This window comes from Lactuca sativa, chromosome 3, assembly GCF_002870075.4.
Source record: "Lactuca sativa cultivar Salinas chromosome 3, Lsat_Salinas_v11, whole genome shotgun sequence".
NCBI classification, from domain to species: Eukaryota; Viridiplantae; Streptophyta; class Magnoliopsida; order Asterales; family Asteraceae; genus Lactuca; species Lactuca sativa.
In genome coordinates, this window is record NC_056625.2 from 315,299,134 (window position 1) to 315,323,930 (window position 24,797).

A 24,797-nucleotide genomic window follows, 5' to 3' on the forward strand; every position below is an offset into this window, starting at 1 on the left:
CATAATAATATAAATTATATACAATATGAGTGTATAAAGTTATATATTTTATTGAAAGACGATGACACTAAATGTTACGTAATGTAGCATTCGGAATCCAAAAAAAACAAAATAATTTCTTTGAAAATATATATATATATATATATATATATATATATATATATATATATATATATATATATATATATATATATATATATATATATATATATAAAGAACCTGAAAAAAAAAGATGAAAATACTCTGAAATATAAACAATACTCTTAGGCATTCCAAAGAAATTGGTTATTTTTCAAAACTGATAAAATATGGTTATTTTCTTTGAAAACCTCGATTATAATAGTTAGTTTACTCATTTTCCCTTGTTTTTATCTGTTTAAACTTTGGTTGCTTCCATTAACCTTTACAAACTTAGAATCATGTAGAATGAGTTTATTTATTTATTTATTTTTTTATTTTTTTTAATACTTTAATTAAGGAAATCAAAAGGTAGTTAGTATAATCACTTGATAAATGTTGAGTTTTTGGTATCAACTAATCATCTAAACTTCAATAGGATTTGAATAGATTGTTTACATCAATTAAGGTGACCTCATTGCCAAGAACACATGTCTCATAATATAATACGTATATGTTCTCATTTTTGTGATTTATTTTACGATGTGAGTACCTAGTCGAAATACTATATGTCAAAAGCTATTGCATTCATGGAATGCGTTTTGTGAAAAGATTTAAAAATGTGTAAAAATTTGCCTGTTTTTTCAATGTCTTTTAATCATGATCACGTGCATCTATATTAGGATGAAAATTGAGACTTTTGTGATCTGGAAACTTGAGAATCACCAAGATATCCAAATGCGAAAGTTGTAAATGATTTCCAAGTAAACCTTCAGATACGAATGTTATGAATAGTTTCCATTGAAACTTTCACCTATGGTTTGGTAATTTATATAGCTTAAAATAATTAAATCAAAATGTGTGCAAGCAATTACTTTCATACAACATAATGTCCCAATCATACACCCAAGAAACTTAATAAAATTAAAACCCAAAACAAGCCGCTAAGAAATTACAAATGAAATAAAAATAAAAAAGCACTTGTTAATTATCATAACTTTATAGCGGCTAATTTTTAAGTATTGAGTTAATGCCAAACAGAACTCAGCTTGGATGCGAGTCTCGCGCTTCTATAATCGTCTCTAAGCTGAACAAACCTAAAATTTGTATCCAAAAAAACAAACACAATTAAATTAGATAATTATACTAAATGTTATGAAATACCTTTTTATGACATATGTATTACCTTTGGGCATCTTTTTTGATGCTTGGTGTCCCCTCAATAAGACTTGCCAAACTTTCAGGTGCAACAATGAAGATATTGGCCAAGCTGAAAATCATCGAAAAGGTCATATTAGTAATTTAACACATAAAGAGAAATATAAAACAAATGTTAATTTAGCTTACATGCTTAATAATTCAAATTTTTCATCAACAGTCGGAGTGTTGAAGTTTCGTAGAAAATCCCCGTATTCAGTGATGTCACGTTTAAGCTTTAGTCCTCCACTAAATAAAGAGGAAAAAAACGCAAATTAAACAAATGTACTTTGATTGATTTGTTAATTATAGCATTATTATTATTGTATTTTACCTGGCATTAAAAGAAAACTTGAGCCAGTGAGTTGTGACTGCTTTGTGCACGCGGTTTCCCTATATAAATTAAGTAATTAATTGTGGTTATAAAAGTCAAACATCTGAAGAGAAGAAAGTCAACGAAACAAGGGAGAAATTTTGTGTTTACCAATTCAGATAGGAAAGATTGTTTGTTAAGACCTTCTAGTGCTGTGAATGCTGATTCAAGCATACGCGACAGATATGCTACAACTCTGTTAATTAATAATAATTGTAATTTATTATAAGAATATAAATAGATAAGGGCATTATTATCGTGATATTATCCTTGTTAACAAACTTTTCATATTTTTCAGAATAAAAAGGGGCAAAATCTAAGGTTTTTTCGTAATAATTTCCATTTTTTTATTAAGGCATTGTACTTTTATACTTTGGTTTTTCTTATAATAGCAGTGAAAATTGTTTTATATAAAATGTTGTTTATTTATTTAATGGAAGGAATATAAACCTTGTACATGCAACTGTAGGCCGATGATCTGCCATGAGATTATCATCTGCTGACCTGTAATCAGTCGGCTTTTGCTCAGCTGAAAGCACCCGATCCACCTACACTCCACAATTCACTCATTTTTTTTTTTTTTTTTTAAAGTTGAAATGAATAAAGATTTAATTCTAAAAGACATACACCTACTTATTTATATTATATACAAAAGTAAACTGCAAAGATGGTCATTTTTGCAGTTTAGATCCAATTGATGGAATCTTTTTCAATGTTTGATTCCCAATTCTGTTAAATTTATGAAAACGACCAATTTACCCTGACTATTAATTTTCATCTTTGGATCGTATAAACAAAGTTATAATCCAGACCTCAACAATTAGAATATCAATGCATTGTTGGAGGCCTTTACAAGCAGAACTTTCTGCACTGGACATAGCTGATGCCATTTCCTCACATGAAGAAGCATGTGCACCATCCACAGGTAACAAAAGCCTTGAAATGGTATTACCAAAATACTGAAAAAAAAAATCCAGATTAGGTTTTTACAATTCAAGATGTTAATTAACAAGGGAAATAAAATAGTAGTGATCAATGATATTAGATTTAACCTGTTGAATTATAGCCACACTGCTTCCACAAGCTTGTAAAGCAACCATGAAAGATTTAAAACTTGTTTCACCAGCAGAAGCTGCACCTTCTGCCTACATGTCAAATTTTGTTTGTGTATGTATTCATACATGCATGCAGGTATATATGTATGTATGTATGTATTTATGTAAGTAGTTATGATTGTGTGTGTAGGTGTGTGTAATTAAGGGATGATATATATATATATATATATATATATATATATATATATATATATATATATATATATATATATATATATATATATATATATATATATATATATATATATATATATAGGGGAGAATTACAGCGGAAGGTGCAGCAGCAACTTTTCGACCCAAATGGAACCTCTGATTCATAGAAGCAGCTTCCCTGAGGCCTTCTCTAGCTCTATCAAGTCCTTCTGTTGTATATTGTCTAACCTAAAACATGGAAAAATAGAAACAAAAGGATAGTTATTATTCAAAATTAATTTAACAACCACATATATAATGTATTATGTATTTGATTATAGGCTTTAATGTCACATTATAAGCTTATAAACATGTAACTGTCTTTACAATTACACAATTATGTGGTGCTGACATCTTTTTTTTTACAACTTGATTAAACATTATAAATGTTTAATATATATATAAATAATTTATATTTTATTTTATTTTAAAACTTAACAAAGATGACCACCATATGATATGACTTTTAACAAATTGACCATGTTTTTTTTACCGATCTCGCTATTGGTCAGTTGCGAGTCATGAACTCGCTTTATTATTGGCCCCACCACAAAAAACCTTAGAGAATTAAAAAAAAAAAAAAATCATATTTAGCAAATTTTATCGTGAAATTGTTAAAAACTGCGAAATATGAACAATTTCACAATTTTCTGGGATTTTGGAAAAAAAGAATTCAGTTCTTTTGCATCTTTTTGAGCCTTTTGTCAATAAAAAATAATTTCACAATTTGTGGTTATGTTAAACCCCCATGATTATAGTATTTATATTCACAACTTACTTGTTGTAGAAGGCAACTAAACACAGCTTTCGCATTGGCTGCAAGAATCGCAGGCTATATAAACACAAACAACCAAAACAATTACAAGTATCACTATCCATATTAGGTAACATAAAAAAGGGGCAAACACCCCCTCCAATTATGTGCATTAATGTGACATAGACATAATTTACCTGAGATGAAAACAAATTGCATCTTGAAATTGCTTCTTCGTTCCAACTCACAAACTCATTTACCACTGTAACAGATATATGTTGGGTGGAAGATGATACTGGAGTTCCTCTTGATGGAATCTGTCCCTCAGCAATCAGTTCCTCAATCTGCCACGTGTAATTCATGATGTCATTCATGTCTAAGAGAGAGAGAACCAGAGAGGTGTTTTAAAAATACCTTTGCTTTGTAGTGTTGTTTCATGGAGGCTTTTTCACATTCAAGGTAGATATCTTTGTGCTCAAGGAATAGAGCTTCTGTTAGTCCTATACCCATAAATTCAATTTTTTTTTTTTTTTTATAATAATGAATTCATCAAGAAATATCAAAGATCCCATAAATTCAAATTTACTAAAACTATAATCGATTACCTTCAACATCCAAGTCACCACATCCCACATTGCGGAGATCTCTGGCAAGTTCCTGTGTCCTCTCATATCCCACTGCTAGAATTCTAAGATACTGAAACCAAAAAAAAAAAAAAAAAAAAAGTATATAACTGTGTATAGTGTTGTGTTATGTGTAATGTGTAAAAGACGGGGATGCCCTCCACATCCTCATCCTCATCCTCATCACGAAAAATAGGCCTAGAAACAAATGTGACAAGTAAGTTAGTATACTTACTAGCAATAAGCCACCTTGTTTCATAGGAGGTGGATTTAATAGAGATGGTTTTACTAATAGCTTCTCTAGAAGGTTTGGAATTCGGTCCTCCATTACTCTCTATCACATTAACAACATCAAGTGAGTTACTTACAAAGGGAAAACACCAACAAGTTACAAGTATATAACGAACCTAAAATCCCTAATATGCCCTTCATAGACACCTATGAGGAGAAGTGAGGGCATTTATTAAAAGGACCAAAATACCCCCATTATATATCTTTAAATTGATAAGGCAAATTATAAGAAAAGCATTATATTTCGGGTATATATATTTGCAGTTTGACCACATTTTTCCAAATTTATCATTTTTACCTGCCACTGATTTTTTTATATTAGATTTCACTTGTAATTTTCCGAATTAACCATCTATCATGTCAAAATGGTTAAATTGAAAAAATGCCTGAAACCATAAAACTTTTATGGTTTTATTGGAGAAAAAAAAAAGTATTAGTAGTTAAACCACAAAATTTCTGTAATTTGTTTACTAATATGTGAAAATTTTAAAATTATGCAATCTTTATTATTTAAGTACATTCCATTTCCTACCAAATAGACACCTGAGGTTACAATTCATTTAAAAGATTCCATTCATTTTATTAAAAACATTCTACAAACCAAATGCACCATATATAAATATTTTCGTTACAATTACCTGAACCAATATTGACATGACATCATTAGGAGAAGGAAATACAGCCCTAATGGTAGCCGATTCTTTTCTGACAGTATCTGTAATAAAACATTCATAGCAATTATAAGTTCCATACATAAAACACCCAATCTATACATTTAAAAAAATTAAAAAATTAAAAAAAAAAAATTATAAATTTCCATACCTATTATCTGTCTGTAGCGTGTTGAAAGTGCATTGTCAACTTCAGTGGAATCACGCGTGTAATCTTGATCACCAAGAACTAACCGCGAGTCTTCATTCATGACTTCAACATCAAACATTGGTCTTAAACCCACATAATGTTGCATCGCACTTGTGCCTCTGTTAAACTGCACCCACATATTAATTAATATTATTACTCAAACTTCCTTTAAAAAACTATTTCATAATTAAATTAAAGGATAATTACTACCTGGAGTTGATGATGTGGATTTTAAATTTACATTCTTGCCATCAGTAATCCAACACCAAAATTGGTGTTTTACTATTATATTTGGTGTTCAACTGTACAATTTGCTCCTTTGGGTTTGAATGATGTGCATGTTTAGTTTGCTTAATTGTAAAATCATATGTTAAATTTAATATTTGTTACTAGTCATATTGTGTTATATACTAAATTGATGATAATTTGTGATATATACTTATAAATTTAACCTGTATGTTTCAACTAGCAATCTTAAGTTATTGTAAATCTCATGTTTTTTATTTAATAAAAAATTTGTTTTAGTAATATGATGATCAATGACGAATAATTTATTTTAGTTATAAATGTCTAATAATGTAATATATTTTGTTATTCTAATAAAAAAAATATGGGTCAAATTTGTAAAAGCTAATAAATTAGGAAAAAAAAAAAACAAATAGAGTACCTGTGAAAGGATTTTTGCACACTCTCCCATATTAGTCAATTCTCTTCTCTGAGATGCAGCATCGAATCGAGTCAACAGCTTGTTCTCCAATTCTACATATATATATTCACCATAAATACACTTCACTTGTTATTGATACAAACAAAACCAAACAAAAAAATCATGGTTTTTCACTTTTTTTTATGGAAAAAAAAAAAGAACTTTAAAATTTAATAACAGTTGGAGACCATTGCAGTATTCTTGCAGATTAGTAACTGCAACCTCCAGTCCTTTACTAGCAGTTGCATTCCCTGATTCAAGGGATACACCATGCCTTCCAATATCTTCCTCAGCAAATGAACCTAAAACGAAAGACAAAAATAAAAACACTCAATTTCCAAAAGAATTTACTACATATAAAGTTTTTAAAGGGTTTATGTCATGTTTTAAAAGGGTGCTGATTTGGCATACTTTGTCCACGTGGCAGATTAGTCATTTTAGTTATTTTTTTAATCTCCGAAAGGATAACCAACCATTTTGTATTTTCACTATTTATTTATTATATATTATCTAAAAAAATATATACTAATTAGTCACTTTATACAATATTATATATTTATTGCATATATATGCTAAATTATGACATAAACCCTTTTTAAAAATAGTTAAAAGGAAATATTGTTAGACAGTTGTAAAAAGAATGTCATCATACGTAATTTTTGTGCAATAGAAGCAGCCTCCCCAACACGCTTGTCATCAGAAAACAGTGACGAAAGTTGTAAGAGGTCGTCTTGGCTACTGTTGAATTCCATCAGATACTGCATGACAAAAATAAATTTAACTTTTAAGGTAATTAAAACCTGAATGTTGAAAAGGGTATATGGGTAAATATTATATATTTAATGGTCAAATGTGACATATATCCTAATCAACTTAATATACCTTTATGAGCTCCATTGTTTGGCTAGCAGTCTCACGTTGTGAATCTGCACTCTGGTAATAACAAAAGAAAGTTGAAATAAATATTTTGACAACATGAGAAAAAAATGTTACATTTATTGAAAATGAACAGAAGCGTTGATTGATTACTTCATCTAATGAACTTCACCTGTAAATGATCCCCAATCTTAGCAGCTGTCTGTCCAACGCTAGAAATACGGGAATCCAATCTTGCAAAACTACTAAATATTGCGTCTACACCTTTTTCTATCTAAAAATCGAGATATTATCAACATCTTAAGAAGGAGTATTAAACTCAAAGATCAAATAATCAGATAAAAAAACATCCCAAAAGGTGGTTTCAATATTGAAGCAAGCTGTTGATAAAAAGAGTCGTACCTATGGTTTGGTTAAAATTTCACGTTTGGTCCCTAACTTTCTTTTGTACTCGGATCATCCCTGTGGTTTGATTTTATTGCGTTTTTCGTCCTTATGGTTTGGTCAAAATTTCACATTTGGTCCCTAGCTTTATGTATAGGGACGATCCGAGTGCAAAAAAAAAGTTAGGACCAAACGTGTAATTTTGACCAAACCATAGGGACCATTCCAGTAATTTACTCTTTAAGAAAGAGAAACAAGGTTAGATGAATAAGTTACCTCACAGAGTGTCTTCGTATGTTTAGATTCTTGGGAAACAACATCCTTCTTAAGCTTATGTAGTCTCCCATCAATCTATAATAAACATGGGAATTTGTGAAAGAAAAATAAACTGGTGTTGTGTATGTAGTACATAAATACATGTATGAAAAGTATAAAGTCAACAATTACCTGTTTCTGAAGTTCGTATAATTGCGTACAAGAATCCTTAAAGATTAACAATAAAGCATCTACTTTAGGAAATAAGGGACTTGAATGCCCTTTAGCTGACTTGCCACTTGGCACTGCATCATTTGTTGTAACACTTATCAATCCTTCCATTGAGTGAATCTCTTCATCACGGAAAGCTGGCAACATCCCATTTACTAACTTTGCATATAATCCATCAAATGAGAAATCCCCCTTCATAAAAATTAAAAAAAAAAATAGAACATTACAACAACATAATTTAGTCAAATAAACTCATAGTCATGCATACACAGAACACGAAGCTTTACCTTGAAGTCTTCTAGGTCTAAATCAAGTGACTCATATTCATCTCGAGCCTCTTTCATCTAAAATCCAGAAACAAACATTTAACATTCAGCCTTTTGTAACTTTATTACAAGAAAGCAGAATAACTGATAGTTTAACTAGATCATCGCAAATGCCTTTACTAATTGATTGAAGAATGAACTGAACAAGAGATTTAGATTCCAAATAACTGATAGTTTAACTAGATCATCGCAAATGGTAACAATTTATAGAAAAAGTATACATTTGAAATTTTGTGGAGTGGTAACACCAACTCTAAATTCAACGTAAAATTGATACTGATTTCACCTCTATTCCACAAATTAAGCGGAATTGTTCACCCAATGAGTTCCTATGTGATCATGGATCAACGACTCCATTTCAGATCGAAACTTAATAACATCAATTACTATAAGCTGGTGAAAACGAAAAACACTGGCGAAATCATTTGATCAGATAATGATCAAATGTGTAATAGTCATGATGTATATCCATTGAACGAGTAGAAAGAAACCAAAAACAAGTTTCATATGGAAATTATGTTGAATGGTTTAACCTCCTGCATGACGGGAGAAGGTGATTTTGATATTTTTTCCTTAAGAATTCTTTTTCGGGTTCTTTGATATTGAGAATTTAGATCAAGGGCGGGTAAGCGAAATGGAAGCAGAACGTCCTGTTCTTGGTGGCGTCGTGACTTTTAGCATGAAGAATGTGATGGGTGTGTGTGACGTTGCACCTCCGAAAATAAGATAAACAAAAAACATTGCATGTTTTAATAGAGAATAAAAGAATTTATTATTTGAATATTTATAATTTGACAATCATATTATATTTTTAAATCAATTAATTTTTCTACTTAAAGAGTTAACTCTAAAACAATATAAGATATGTAACACTCCAATGCAATCCACCCTCCAAGTATTTCATTTTTGCAAAAAGGGATCTTCTGTACGTTGTGCATACATATGTGTACGCTAACATGCAATGGGTGGTTGAGGCTCGTACGTTGGGCGTACGAGCATGTATGGGGGGCGTACGTCGCCAATGACCAAACCCTAATTTCTTGGTTTTGGCACTATTTAAGCACACTTATATCATTTGGACTAAACCCTAATCAGCCTCCATAGCCTCCTTCCGTCCTAAAACCCTAGTTTTGCAAGAGAGTGTGAGTTTTTTTTGTCTTAAAGTGTTCTTGGTGTCCTTTCTTGTGGGTTTTCAAGAAAAAGGAAGTAGTGTTCAAGTCTTCAACGTGGGAAGAGCTTGACGATCCTGCATTTAGAGTATCTTGGGAAGCTTTGGAAGGTAAAAAGCTTTCTCCTTGCTTATCCTTGTTGGTTATTGAGTTAGGGTTTTCTAGAAGTTCTTTTTTGAGTCCATAAATCGTCTCTTGGGAGTTTGGGCAACTCCAGAAGTTAGGAAAGAGAGATCTGAGGTCCTTTGGCTTGATTATATCATAAAAATGCAATCTTGATGACTTCTAAGGCTTCATGCATGAGTTAAGACTCTTGGAAAGGTCTTAATGAGATAGATTGGGTTGTTAGGAGCATATACGACATGCAAAGGCAATGCAGTTTATACGTTGGGCATATTATGTTGTGTGCTGCGCATACAGCCCCTTGACCCAGTATGCTAAGCGTACAGAAGAGGTACGTTGGGCATACGCTCTCAGGAAGCTTTGGGCCTTTGGCAGACTTCAGACCTTTGGGTCCTAATGCTTTTGGGCCTGGACTTGCTGGTATTTGGGCCTGAATTTATCTTTGGGTCAATGTTGGTATGATTGGGCCTATTAGGCCTTGTGGCCTAATATAGAGTTGGATTTTGATGCTAGGCCTATTAGTGAAGGAATGACCTTTGGGCCATTATGGAGGGACTTGGACTTAGGATTTTGGGCTCTTTGATTAGGTTGAGTTATAATCCTAATTAGGTCTATTTGTATATTTATTCAATGTGAGATTTTGGGCTGGTAGTGGAGCAGCTATTGTTTTTAGCAGACCGAGGTGAGTCTTCTCACTACACCAATGGGTCAAAGGAGTTTTGTCATGACGGTAGCCGTCAGGAGTAGTGATGTTTATTTATGGATGGGTGTGTGATCATCTGTCTATGATTAACCGTGGAACATGGTTTAATGGATGCAGAGTGTGGCGTCGACTGGAGAATGAGACCGTAGGATAGTAAGAGAAAGTACTGTAAGGCTGCAGGGAGTTACAACATCCATGAGTTAGTACGAAAGGGTGTGGTGATACTACGGGGAGTCGTAGTATTCACCAGTTAGCAAGAGGGTGTAGTGACACTACGGGGAACCGTAGTCTTCACCAGTCAGCAAGAGGGTGTGGTGATACTGTAGGGAGCTGTAGTATTCACCGGTTAGCAAGAGGGTGCGGTGATTCTGCGGGGAGCCGTAGTATCCACCAGGCAGCGAGATGGTGTGGTGATACTGTGGGGAGCCATGGTACTCGCCAAGCAGTGAGGGAGCATTATGGAACTACGAGGAGCCGTAGCTTTCACTGGTCAGAGGGAGAGCGCTGTGGAATTACGGGGAGCCGTAGTTTTCACCAGCCAGAGTCGTGGTTATCATAACCGAAGGGAATTGGAGAAGTGGTGTACGCATGGATTGCGAATCTTGGGTCACGAGTTGAGTACCAGATTGGAATTGAGTGGTTCCAATTTTGTTGTTGAATTCGACTATCTAGCTTCAGTCTGGATTCGGTCATGTGTTTAGTAGGCAAGATGAGGTTTCGGATTCGTAGATGGGTTCATTCTGAGAAGTATTGTTCTCCATCAGATGTAATAGACCAGAGTGAGTTAGTTTGTCAGTATGGGAAGAAGCGCAAAACGCATGGAATCAGTGGTTAGTAGACGACAGGGGTCGAAGGTGAGACGATTTCAGATAAGTTGTAGTATTCTCTTGGGGTAAAGCGAACTACGTGACTTGTGTGTCACGATGAGCTGAGATAGCTATTGTGAGCAAGAGGTTTGTAAAGTCATTTTATTAGGTGTACAAGGGGTAGCCCTTGGAGGTTCAACCTTTGGGTCGGGAGCTGACCTGGTACTCAGAGTTGGGAGTGTGTTATCCGAGTCTGTTATTCGATGAGCGATTATCAGGGTGATATTCTGCATGGGCGGTCTGTCGGGGAGATAGACCACTATAGTTTCCAATTCTAGAGAGTTAGAGGAGTTACCTTCACGGAAAAAGGGGTCTGTCCTTCTTCGGCTTGGGAAATGTCTATTTGGTTTCGGATGCCTTGGGAGAAGGATCATTGAATGTTAAGAGATTTTCCGGTTGTGCTTCTCGGGTTATTTATTTCGATCTATGCGAAGAAAAGGAACGATTTCGAGGGAAAAATCTAATTTAAGTGGGGGAGAATTGTAACATCCTGCTCCAGATTGTTTTGTGATTTAAGGCCCGTGGGCCTTAATCCGAGTATGAGAAGGTTTTGAGGCTTTAAAGGAGAAAGTTTTAGGCCTTTTTGGGACATGGGTAAGGTAGGTTGTGTGATAAAAGAGTTCGGTTTGTGCTTTAGAGCCCAAATGTATTGTTAAAGGAGCTGGTTCGGGCTTTTCATGAATTTTGGATCTGATTTCAAGTAGGCTTCAGGCGGAATAAAGTTGATAGAAGCGTAGGGCTTCTCGTTACCTTTTTGTGGATATAAGGATCGTCGGAAACAGATTTATAAAGAAGAAGTTATGGCCTTCAGAAGTTTTGAGGTTTACAGGCTTAGCCAAGTACGCTGGGCGTACAAAAAGCGTACGTTGGGCGTGATTTTGGAGTACGCTGGGCGTACTGACCAGGGATGGTCGCGAATGTTCTTCGGAGTACATTAGACGTACTATATGTACGCTAGGCATACGCTGATCAGACCTGAATGCTATTTTAGGGTCTTGGACCCTATTTAAGCTCCTTATCTCATAACCTAACCCTAATATCTTCAGCCTCCATCCCTCTAAACCCTAGAACTCGACCCTAAGCCTCCATTTGAGTGATTCTTTGGCATTTTGGTGATTTGTTGAGTTTTTGGTGCATATTGTGGAAGAAGGAGTTCCTTGAGGAAGCATTGCTTGGCTTGGAGCTTGTGGATCCAAGCCCTAATCATGTTGATCTAGCTCCAGAAAGAATAAAGTTTGAATCTTGGTGGCTTTCTCATGTGGATCTAGTGGGGTGATCACTTGTTGTGTTTGGCTTTTGAAGAAGAAGGAGCTTTGAAAGAGAATAACTTGAGCACCTAGCTTTTGGATCTATGTTCTTCTCTTGTTGGTGCATCTTCCAGCGGTATCAAGTTTTGAAATTGCTTATTGTTGTGCTAGTTTTTTGTTTTGGGTCCATTTTAGGGTTTTTGTTCCCAAAGCTTGAAGCTTTATGAGTTGTTGATCTCCAAAGCATAATATATGTCCCTTTGAGTATAGATAGTGGTGTTATGTCACAAAAATCCAATCTTGGACGTTGGAATCAAGCCATGCATGAGATAGGAGGTTTTTGAGATAAGGAAGTGAGTGTTTTGGGTGTTTGTGACCTTTCCAGGCAAGCAAAGGCTTAAAGTCACTGACTTTATGGAGTAAGTGCCATTAGGGAGTCCAAATCTAGGGATTGAGGTAATGCCTTAACTGTTTAAGACCAAATGAGTAGAAAGAGTGAATCTGGGGAGTACATTGAGCATAATTCATGTACGCCCCGCGTACTGCCCAGTGTCCCCGATGGCCAATATGTATTCATGAGTAACATTGAGCGTACCAAGAGAGGTACGCCCCCACGTAACCTCATTGTGGACTTTTGGGCTTAGTCTCATTTTGGGCCTTGAGTGTTGGGCCTAGAGTTTGGACTTGTTGCAATAGAGTCTTGGACAAGAGGATTATATATATGTGCTTTGGGCCCTTGAGTTGGGCTTGCCATTAGATGTGAGAGAGTTGGGCCTCGGGAGAGCCTATTTATTATTGGGCCTTGGTAGGCCCAATGGGTTTTAGGTCATTGATGGGTTGGTTAGTGGACTACCTTTAGACCTAATGAGCGAGAGTTGAGAATTAGTTCCTAATTGGGATAATTGTGGGTTTGGCACAGAGTTAGAGGCCAGTGTGTGGCAGCAGCGTTTATAGGGACTGTTCATCATCCGAGGTGAGTCTTCTCACTATACTTTACCTAAAGTGGTAATTACGTGTGGCCAGAGGGTCTTTTGTGCTTGCCTGGGTTATGCATTTTATGTGTAATATGTGTTGTATGCTATAATATGTGATATTTAGATCAGACCGGAGGGTCCAACGAAGTGTGCTATATTATGACCAGACCGGAGGGTCCAACAAACTATGAGACCAGAGGGTCCTCACTTAGACCGGACCGGAGGGTCCAACGAGTAGTGAGACCGGAGGGTTCTCACCCAGACCGGACGAGAGGGTCCAACGAGCCATGAGACTAGAGGGTCCCATTGAGACACATTGGACCGGAGGGTCCTACGGAGTTATAGCCTCGAATGGCTAATATGTGTATGTGGTATTTTGAGGAACTCACTAAGCTTCGTGTTTACCGTGTTATGTGTTATGTGTTTCAGGTTCTTATCAGGATCGCGGGAAAGCGGCGGCTCGATTGTACACACAAGAGAAAAGAGTCATGAATGAGGATCCTGGATTTTGATAATTACTTTTGAAAACTATTTTGAAATATGTTATGACATCGACACTTGAGATTTTGAGAATTATTATATGTGATGTTGGTAATTTAAAATCAAAAATTTTGTTTGAAAATTTATGGTGTTACACCTGCATTTGGGGGAGTGAGGCACAATATTTTGGAAGAGGCGCATAAGTCCAAGTTTATTATCCATCCGGGGGCCACAAAGATGTACTGAGACTTGATATTGAGCTATTGGTGGCCCTACATGAAACGGAAAGTTGCTTGGTTTGTGGAGCGGTGTTTGACTTGTAGTAATGTCAAAACCGAGCATCAGAGGTCCCACGATAAGATTCAGTCGCTACCCATCTCCTTGTGGAAATGGGAGGAGATCACCATGGACTTTATCACAAAGTTACCCAGGACATCGCGGGGTGTTGATTCTATTTGGTTTATTGTGGACAGCTTTACCAAGAGTGCTCATTTTATTCAGATTTCCGAGAGTATCTCTGCCGAGAAGTTAGCGGATATCTCTGTGCGGGAAGTGGTAGTCAGGCACGAAGTGTCGATATCTGTAGTCTTGGAGTGTGATGTTCGTTTCACCTCCAGGATCTGGAGGAATTTTCATGAGGAGTTAGGTACTCAGTTGCTTTTCAACACAGCTTACTACCCTCAGACTGATAGGCAGATCAAGCGGATGATCTAGACTCTTGAGGATATGCTTCGGGCATGTGTTTTAGACTTTATAGGGAGTTGGGATACTCACCTTCCACTAGCAGAGTTCTCATACAACAACAGTTATCATGGTAGTATTGACCAATCCACGTTCGAGATATTGTATGGTCGGAGGCGTAGGACTCCAGTTTATTGGGGGGGGGGGGAGGGGGAGGTTGGCCATCGAGTCATGGGAAGCACTAAAGTGGTGCTTAAAACCACCAAGTTGATTCGGTAAGTGTATGACAGGCTGCGAGTTGCGCAGAGTTGTCAGAAAAGCTATGCTAACCGACATTGATCGGATCTCGAGTTTCAGGTGGGAGATTTTGTGTTGCTGAAGGTCTCACCTTGGAAAGGTGCCATCCGGTTTCAGAAGAAGGGGCAAGCTAGGGCCCCAATTCATTGGTGCATTCAAGATTTCTGCCCGAGTTGGACGGGTTGCTTATCGGTTGGATATTCCTTATGAGCTCAGTCAGATCCATAATACCTTCCACATGTCTCAGCTCCAGAAGTGTGTAGCTGGATAAGGCTACAGTTATTTCATTGGATGATATTCAGGCAGATAGGAGTCTGAACTATGTGGAGAATCTCATTCCAGACTTGGATAGAAAAACTAAAGCTCTTTGTAACAAGGTGTTGAAGCTAGTAAAGGTGCAATAGCAGCACCGGAAGGCCTCGAAATGGACTTGGGAGCCAGAGGACAAGATGCGAGAGCATTACCCAGATGTATTTGCGACAATGGACTTCGAGGATGAACTATAGTTCAAGTGTGGGAAAGTTGTAACACTCAAATCCAGGTATTCCATTGTTCACCCTCAAAGTATTTCATTTTTGGCAAAAGGGACCCTCCGTACGCTGAGGGTGCATATGCATACGCTTAGTGTACGCGTGAGCATGCAATAGGTGGCCGAGGCTTGTATACTAGGCATACGAGCATGTACGCGGGGCATACATGGTCAATGACCAAACCCTAATTTCTTGGCTTGGACACTATTTAAGCACACTTATATCATTTGGACTAACCCCTAATCAGCCTCCATAGCCTCCTTCTGTCCTAAAACCCTAGTTTTGCAAGAGAGAGTGAGTTTTGTGTCTTAAAGTGTTCTTAATGGCCATTCTTGTGGGTTTTCAAGAATAAGGAAGTGGTGTTCAAGTCTTGAACGTGGGAAGAGCTTGAGGATCCTACATCTAGAGTATCTTGGGAAGCTTTAGAAGATAAAAAGCTTTCTCCTTGCTTATCCATGTTGTTTATTAAGTTTGGGTTTTCTAGAAGTTCTTTTTTGAGTCCATAAATCCTCTATTAGGAGTTTGGGCAACTCCATAGGTTAGGAAGAGAGATTTGAGGTCCTTTGGCTGATTATATCATAAAAATTCAATCTTGATGACTTCTAAGGCTCCATGCGTGAGTTAAGACCGTTGGAAAGGTCTTAATGAGATAGAATGGGTTGTTTGGAGCATATATGGCATGCAAATGCATAAAGTTGCCAACTTTATGCCTTAGGACCCTTAAAACGTCTAAGATCTGAAGTCTGAGCGAAAAGTCTTCATGCATTAAGGACTTAATGGAGTTGGATGCAATGAAGTTCGCACGCTAGGCGTACTATGTTGTACGTTGCACGTACAGCCCCTTGACCCAGTACGCTAAGCGTGCATACGAGGTACAATGGGCGTACCCTCTCAGGAAGCTTTGGGCCTCCGGTGGACTTCAGACCTTTGGGCCTTAATGGTTTTGGGCTTGGACTTGCTGGTGTTTGGGCCTGAATTTATCTTTGGGCCATTGTTGGTATGATTGGGCCTATTAGGCCTTGTAGCCCGATATAGATAGGACTTTGATGCTAGGCCCATTAGTGAAGGAATGACCTTTGGGCCATTATGGAGGGACTTGGACTTAGGATTTTGGGCTCTTTGATTAGGTTGAGTTATAATCCTAATTAGGGCTATTTATATATTTATTCAGTGTGAGATTTTGGGTTGGTAGTCGAGCAACTATTGTTTTTAGAAGACTGAGGTGAGTCTTCTCACTACACCAATGGGTCGAAGGCACTAATGCCAGCCCATTACCTGACATGAGATTTAATGGTTTTGTTATTTGGTATGTATTAAGTTATGTGAAGACCATAGGGGATCCCATGGCACTTGGTAAGACCATGAGAGGGAGCCCATGGCCCTTGGATGTAAGACCATGGGGGTAGCCCATGGCATCCCAGTTGAAGACCATGGAGGGAGTCCATGGCAAATTTATATGTATATGTGCATGGCATTTTGTGGTTTTGTGTTTTGTGTATTTTAGGAAACTCACTAAGTGTATGTTTATAGTTTTGTTGGATGTTTCAGGTACTTCTGGTTCTAAGGGCAAGGGTCGGGCTTGATGGCGAAGTGTGCACTCTCCAATATTTCCGCACTTATTGTTTAGATACTCTGATCTTTTGGACAATGTGTTTATGTAATAAAATCTTTGAATAACAAATATGGTAGTGATTTTTAATTATTAAATGAAAATTTTTATTTGAATTTTTGGGGTGTTACAAGATATATTGTTTTATTTTAGCAATTGATATGACATATACTTTTTAACCATTTAGTATAATAAAAATATTATTTTCAGTAATTTATGTAATGTTATATAAAAGATAAATATGTTATGCCGTTACGCAAATTTTTAGTTTATTTTTTGAATTTTTTAATTATGATATTTGACAATTAAAAAATTGCTTATAAACTAGTTTTAGAAAACATATATTTACACTAGCATTTCAACCGGTTTGTAGAGTTTTTATAAAATTCTTTCTGGTATCCTTAATTTTAATATTTAAAATTTGGTTAATTAAGTAATAGGCAATTTTGTATTGATATAATTAGTTGAACTTTTCAAACAAATAAATTAGAATGTTATCATTGTTATTTTGACCCTAAATTCATATTTTTTTTAAATGTCTTTTGACTTAATTAACCATCAAAGTTACAAAAACATCATCATTTTTGTCATTTATGCTTAAAACATAATAATTAAGCCATTAAACTTTAGGTTTTTTTTTTGGGTTTTTGGAACTATAGCACAAAAAAGTATGACCAATTTACACAATTAGTCACTCAAGTTTTTTTTATACACAATTAGGCACTAAAGTTATCATTTACGTGTCAATTACACTTTTTGTTCCCTGGTACCAGAAGAACCGATAACTTTACAGATGTGGCACCAATAGTATCTTCATTTCCCCACATCAAGGCACATCATTTTCTCCGGTGAAGGTTAAAACCTATGCACAACACCTTCAAGGAAGAAAACTATGTTGTTGAACCAAAAATAACTTTTTTATTCACAAACTTGTTTATTTTATCATCGTTGACTATGCGATTTGGAAGTAAATTAAAATACACAAAGTAGAGAAAAAGAGTGGAACTCTTGTGCAGATAGAACGCAGAAACAACATCCGAGCAATCGCCATTACATCCAATCACTCAGCCGGCTATCCAGGTCCTTCGTCCAATCACCGTCGTCTTGGTCCGTCATTGCAGCACTCTTCGCATCCTTTCTTTTCATCTTATCGTCAGTCTTTGCCTATGAGTATGATCACAATGTTACGTAACGCCTCTACCCTAAAATCTATATTTCGACCATGAGATTTCGATCTTCTTGATCTTTGATTTAAAATGTCATGGTTTTGCAATTGATTGTTAGATATCTGAACGACATTTGGTTTATTTTGTTAGTAAATCTAGCTCCGGAAATGTGATTTGAATTGGGTTAGGGTTTAGATCTCTCATAAAAAATTGCTTTTCTTGTCTCTCTTTCTGCCAACGCGTCAAAGACAAGATTCAAATTATTATCATACTTCCAATTTGGGAAAAGAAGCACAAAATCAAACGACAATATAACAAGGTTCAAGATTCGAAGTTCAAGTGGGCATCAATTTCAATTTCACATACTAAGGTGAAGGGCAAAGTGTTTATTTTAGATTCGAACTTGACATTTTTTTGTACCGAGTAGTGGTAGAGAGCATCGGAGGTGAGGCGTTTCAGGGAGGTGGTGGCGCTGGAGATGAGGCGTCATTGGAGGTGGAGAACGACAGCGGGAATAAACGAACAGATTTTAGAGCAGAAGCTCCAACAAAGTGTTTTTTTTTTTATATATTATGATTGTGAGTTAAGGAAAAAAACCATATTGATTTAGATTTGATTTTTTATTTTGAAAAAATTAAAAAAAGTCACCTAGATTATAATCTAACCTATAAACCGGATAAAATTTGGTTCGATCCCTTAATTTTACGGTCATTCTTAACTTTAGTGACTAATTGTGCATAAAAAAACTTGAGTGACTAAATGTGTAAAGTGACCAAATTTCGTTGTGCTACAGTGTCAAAAACTTTTTTTTTCATTTTCCCATTAGAACTTTTTATAGTAGGTTTATCTGCTTTTTTTAGAAGAAAGTTTTTTTTACTCTCTCATATGTAACTTAAGAAACCACCCGATATTGATTTCTCCTTTTTTCCTTCTTGAACCCAACTTGTATGTTTCCTTAAAAAATCGATGTGCATGGTTTTGTGAAGGTGATGAAAAAAAAGACCATGGTTTTTTCCTTGCTCGACTATTACCTTTTCACATAGGTTAAGAATAGAAAGGTACAACCATCATCACAAAGCACCATCATTTTTGCAAATCATAGACCCTTTTCACAAAGCACTCCTTTTTTAACAAATCAAAAAACTTTTTCACAAAGTACAACTATTTTTATACATAAACCATATTCAAAAAGCAAAAACCTTTCCACAAATCACAAACCATTTAACACGTCAACCCTTTAACAACTTTGTATATCACATAAGACCATTTAACACGTCAACCCTTTATAACCCTTTAACATGTTATATAAAATATTTAAAAACATTTAACACATCAACCCTTTAACAACTTTATATGCCACATAAGATATAGTAAAACATCTTAACAGATTGCATGCACATAAAATCACGTAGATGTATAGTAACATAATACATGAATAACACATAGCAAATAAAACAAATTGTTTTTATAGAGGATGCGTGTTTAGGAAAATCTATGTACTCACCTTAGCCTCTGCAATATGGTTTCACCTACACAAAGTCTTGTAGTGCCTCTCTAGCTAGCTCGTCAATGAATCCCTATATCCAATTACAACTTTATTAATTTCAAGTTCAACACCCTATAACATCTTGTTTAGTTTACGTCAACTAATTAAGTTAACATTTGCTTATTTTCTGTGTTTATGATCATAACGGTCCATATGATCTCTTTTAGTTGTCGAATAAACTTAAATACAATTATAATTATATCGGGTTTAGGCTTTACCACCTTAGATTGTTTTATTTTTTTGAACAACAAATATAATATAATCCTAAACTACTTCTAAATCCACCTATGTCTCAGACAAGATTTGAACCCTCGAACTCAAGGAGAAAGGGAAATACCTTAGATTATATTTTAATAATCAAAGCCTCATTGTGGTCTTAAAAACTCAAAAGTATTAAATGGCATGGGCATAATATAATCAGGTTGAGACTTAGATTATAATTTTGATAACATAACCCTTGTTGTGATGATAATGCTTAGATTATTATATTCTTCTTGTTATTGATCAAAATTTTGTAATAGTAATCATGATTCAAAATTTATAAACTTCTTTTATGGATTATGTCGATAGGCCCGACCCAATACATGAGGAAGTTAGGCTAAGGCCCAGGACATCAAACTAAAGGGGCATAAATTAAGTCCACTAAGTTATTGCATGTATATTACTTTGGCCCACAAATTTAGTCCAAGAAGCCAAGAAGGCAGTCGACGTTTGGCTCTAGAGGCGAGAGCGGAACTTCTTGAGCGCCAAATAATTGAAACCTAAGAATCACCCAAAGAAAAACGTTTGAGATGCAGAGATCGAGGAGCCCTTTAAGGCACTAAAGTCTAAATCGAGTTGGGGAGATTGGGAATCTGTTTACCATCCTTCTACATCCTATTTCTACTCATTATTCTCATTATATTCTCTTTAAACCTACTCCAGCACTTAATCGACCATCTAAAATTCTTAGGGGGTGTTTGAGATTGTTTTTCAAAATAGCTTATTGATTTATTGGTTTTTTAAAAAAGCTAATAAGTCAAAAAAAAATGTTTGGCAAACTCAAAATCACTTTTCAAAATAGCTTTTCTGTTAGCTTTAAAAAACATTTTTTAAAAAGCATGTAAAACTTGGTTTTTTGAAACTTCTTTTAGATTTTTAATCAAAATAACTTCATAAATGAGTTTTAAAGCCAAACACTGTTTAGTTTATTGGCTCATTGGTTTTTTCACAATAAAAGTTGATCCAAACACTTTAAAAAAAACTATTTTTTACCACTACAATAAGTCAATAAACACTTTTATATAAAAGCATTTTTAGAGTTCAAAAAGCACTCCCAAACACCCCTTTAATAATCTCAAAATCAAAGTATTGCGATTTCAGATTTGAAGTTGGAGTTCGATTTTTGATTTTTCGATTTTCTTAACCAATTAACTATTAACCAAAGCAAACATCTTAGGGCAAATGACAATGAAAGTAGAAATCCAAGGCCTTGTTGGATTTTTCAAACTAATGTCTCTTGAAATGATTTCGGTGAGTTTGATTTTTCTTAATCTTTTTCTAGTTTTTTTCTAAACCTGCTGCCATCAATCTTCGCCTCTTAATCTGGTTTTTGTGGATAGTGGTTGTGGTTTGATTTTTACCTGTTTGAGTTCAATTATAGTAGAAATCTCGATTTCTAATTTCTCATCAACTGACTTGGGTTATTGGGTGAGTTTGATTTTTATTAATGTGATTTTAATTTCTCCCTATACTAGTTGCTAAGGTTCAATTTCTTACTTTTGAGGTTTGTTTTAGGAGTTAGGTTTCTACCTGTCTAGAGTTTGATTACAGTAAAAAGGACCTGTTTGAGTTCGATCAAGTCTAAAGGTCTGATTTCTCATCTTAGTTTGATATTTGTTGGTTTATGTCTGAATTTTGAGATTTGCTTTAGGTAAAACTTCTGGCTGCTTGCTTTAGATATGATTTCTAACGATATTTTCTAAAATATTATCTTATGTTTCTGTGATTTGGGAGTCATAGTTTTGTATCCATTACAAGGGTGTATGAATAAATTTATTGTTAGAAATCAAAATGTTAGAAATTCTAATGATCTCACATTCCGACTCTTGTTCGGTTGAAAAGTAAATTTGAACAAATACAACAATTTAAATCATATTTGGTTTTTTGTTTGAGTGGTCTAGATTAGTTTCATTAGTTGATGATGAATTAAAAAATATTGTTTATTCTTGAGTCCAATTTACAAATGGTGAAGAATCTGATATTGATGGATTAAGTTTATTTAATGAGTTACAAATTTTGCAGAAAATGTTATCGGATGAAACATACAAAGGTGCAAGTCCTTCGGCCATCTATTCAAATAATGGAGTATGCAAGGCGAATGAATATGTTCCCTAATATGTTGGTTGCAAATAAGCATCTATTTACAAAATATTGAGTGTTGTAATGTAAGAGACGTTTTTGCTTAAAAAAAATGCATGAAGACATTGTTTTAAATTTTAGGTGATTTTTATAGGTTTTTGTTTGTATTATTTGTTTGATTATAAAGTTATTGCATTTTTGTATTTATAAATTTTTTATATATTATATATGAGTATAAAATTTCTTATATCGTCCCAAGTATTAAAAACCAATGAACCGGTCATGTACATAATAAAAGATTCCACATACTTAGAACCCTATCGTATTAATTCTAATATTCAGCAGAAGTCATTTAGCTACTTGGCATTGAAAGTATGAATTAGATAGTGAAATTAATAAGGCTCATATTGGTTCAAAATTCGCATGTGTGGCCTTTTAGGGGCATTATGTCCACTAATTTCCAGCACTTAATTAACAATACTCATTGGCTTGGTTTATCAATGCTAATAAGGAGCAAGATTAATAGGTTTGGCAGCAAAACACAAGTACAGAATTCGTAAAACATGGCAAGAATTTGAAGTAAAGTCACATGACAGCAGGGTATAGCAATAAAAACATTTAACTAATGCATGAACTAACAAACTATTCTTGGTGTTTTTCATGACTGGAGAGTAAGAAAAAAAGTGTGTGTGTGTGTGTATGTATATTGCTGGACATGAAAGAACAGTATGATACACAGGGCTGGACAGAAAAGAACATCCATGCCTAAACAATTAACGGGTTTACATGACTGGAATACTAGGTACCAATAACCAATGTCGGGGAAAGTTATATATATGGACAGAAGTACATGCGTAACAAAAGAAAGAGACAAGTTTTGGGATAGCGACCCTAACATGCACGAGAAACTGTATATAGCAAGAATTCAAGGGCAGCAAAGGTCTTCACAATAGATAAATCGCACAAAAACTTGCATAAAATTAATTGTTCACTCCGAAAGAAAGAAAGAAAAGAAAGAAACAGAAGCTAGGAGAAAATAATTAATTCGTGAAATTGGATGCATGTTAATTATTCCATGACTAGACATTAATGGTTATGTTGGAGCAACCAACTAGCAATGAACAAGAAAGGTAGAAGCCAACAGCAAAACCGTTTCAGGGGAAGGAATTAAGACACAAGTACAAGAGGCTAATCTTTCTTTTTTACCAACTCCAGAACGTGCTTCCAACATGAGAGAAAACGATGCATGATCTATCGATCAGGGAAGGAAAGAAATGTACAGCAAACAATATCAACATGATACATGATCGAGGAATAGATTGAATCATGTACGTAAGAAGAAGAAGCTTACCAGATTAATGTCGATCGTTGTCCCCTGCTTCGATCCAAGGCCACGCAATCTCCGTATAGTATGACCGTATCTCTCTTCCAATTCTCTCACACGTATCTTTCTGCCTCTCTGATTTCAAGTTTGCTTCTCTCGATTGAATGTGTAAAATTGATATAGGGTCGTAATCAACTTTGCAGTGGGATTCGATCAGAGGCGAGAATACGGAATAAACTTGGAGGATATTACTGAATACGTACACCACTGAGTATTTAAACCTAATTCTAGAATTTTTCGTTTTGGCGCTAAACTGTCGAAAGTTTGATGGTTCCTACCTCATTCTTGTTTTCTATGAACTTGTTGATGCTTCTGGGAGTGGCAAAATACCCCCTCTACTTATCTTATTTAGTTTCAAATAATTTAACTATTTAATTTGTTTAAGTTTTTCCCATTTTGACAATTAATACCCTATTATTATTTTAATTTTCAAATAAATCCCTATTAGCTATTTAAACCTCAACTAAACTCTTTTAATATTTAAGGAATTCTATTATTTAAATTAATTACTTGTAACATTTCATTGCATATTTTTTATTCTATTTAATGTCAAAATACCAAACCCGTAATTTTAGCCATTTAATTGTTTCATGACCATGAAATTTGATAAGATCAAAATAATTTCAGCCATTCAATTGTTTCATGACCATGAAATTTGATAAGATCAAAAGAGTTTCCTTGAAGTGATTAGAAATTTAAGATAGGAATCGATAATGTTGTTTGTTGAGAAATTTAGACGAGGTTCGATAAAATAGTAATATAATTATACAAAATTTTGAAATTACAAATATAACCCTGGATAGTAGAGATAGAGTTATAAAATTGTTTTCAAAAAGAAAATCTAAAAAACCAAGTGGATGTCATGTCAACACAGCGTGGTTAAATGTGGATCAGAAATGCCTATGTGTAACATTAAGAATGAGCTTTTTAACCGAAAAATCACACTAAAATTAGAACCGAACTGAATTGATTAGTGGTATTCGGTCCGGTTTCTGGTTCTCCCAATCCATCATTTCTGGTTTTCGGTTATTTTGATTCTTGTCTGATTTAGACCGGTATTGATACTGAACACCTTAGATAACACATTTCCTAGTAGAACTGAAACGGAACCGGTTGGAACCGGTTAGTGGCCGTTTACGGTAGTCACACCCGATTTAAACAAATAAAGTAATCACTGCTAGTTGCACTAAAAATATAACACAAGGAAGTAGGATCGAATCCTCAAGGACACAACCTAATAGTCAATGCCTTTTGGTATCAGGCACATTCTAGTCAACAAACAAAAAATATAAAAGGGGGTTTTAACATTAAACTAAAAACTAAAATTGCAGTGATATTAAACTAAACGAAAATCAATATATAATAATAATGATTTCAGTTC

General features: G+C 34.9%; 1 protein-coding gene across 1 annotated transcript; it reads right to left on the reverse strand.

Annotated features, from left to right (window-relative positions):
- Window positions 1–945: 945 nt before the first annotated feature.
- LOC111900342 (exocyst complex component SEC10a) lies at window positions 946–23,574 on the reverse strand. Its single transcript, XM_023896217.3, has 26 exons — window positions 23,384–23,574; window positions 19,651–19,723; window positions 8,263–8,319; window positions 7,937–8,167; window positions 7,766–7,840; window positions 7,278–7,379; window positions 7,112–7,162; window positions 6,882–6,987; window positions 6,418–6,531; window positions 6,191–6,282; window positions 5,485–5,650; window positions 5,301–5,377; window positions 4,607–4,705; window positions 4,354–4,444; window positions 4,163–4,248; window positions 3,946–4,092; window positions 3,773–3,826; window positions 3,070–3,183; window positions 2,740–2,832; window positions 2,500–2,646; window positions 2,138–2,235; window positions 1,799–1,883; window positions 1,649–1,707; window positions 1,465–1,563; window positions 1,304–1,387; window positions 946–1,214 (listed from the first exon to the last, which is right to left on the reverse strand). Exons 3-26 carry the CDS (start codon window positions 8,317–8,319, stop codon window positions 1,145–1,147), a joined length of 2,397 nt encoding a protein of 798 aa, XP_023751985.1. The 5' UTR covers window positions 19,651–19,723; window positions 23,384–23,574; the 3' UTR covers window positions 946–1,144.
- Window positions 23,575–24,797: the final 1,223 nt, after the last annotated feature.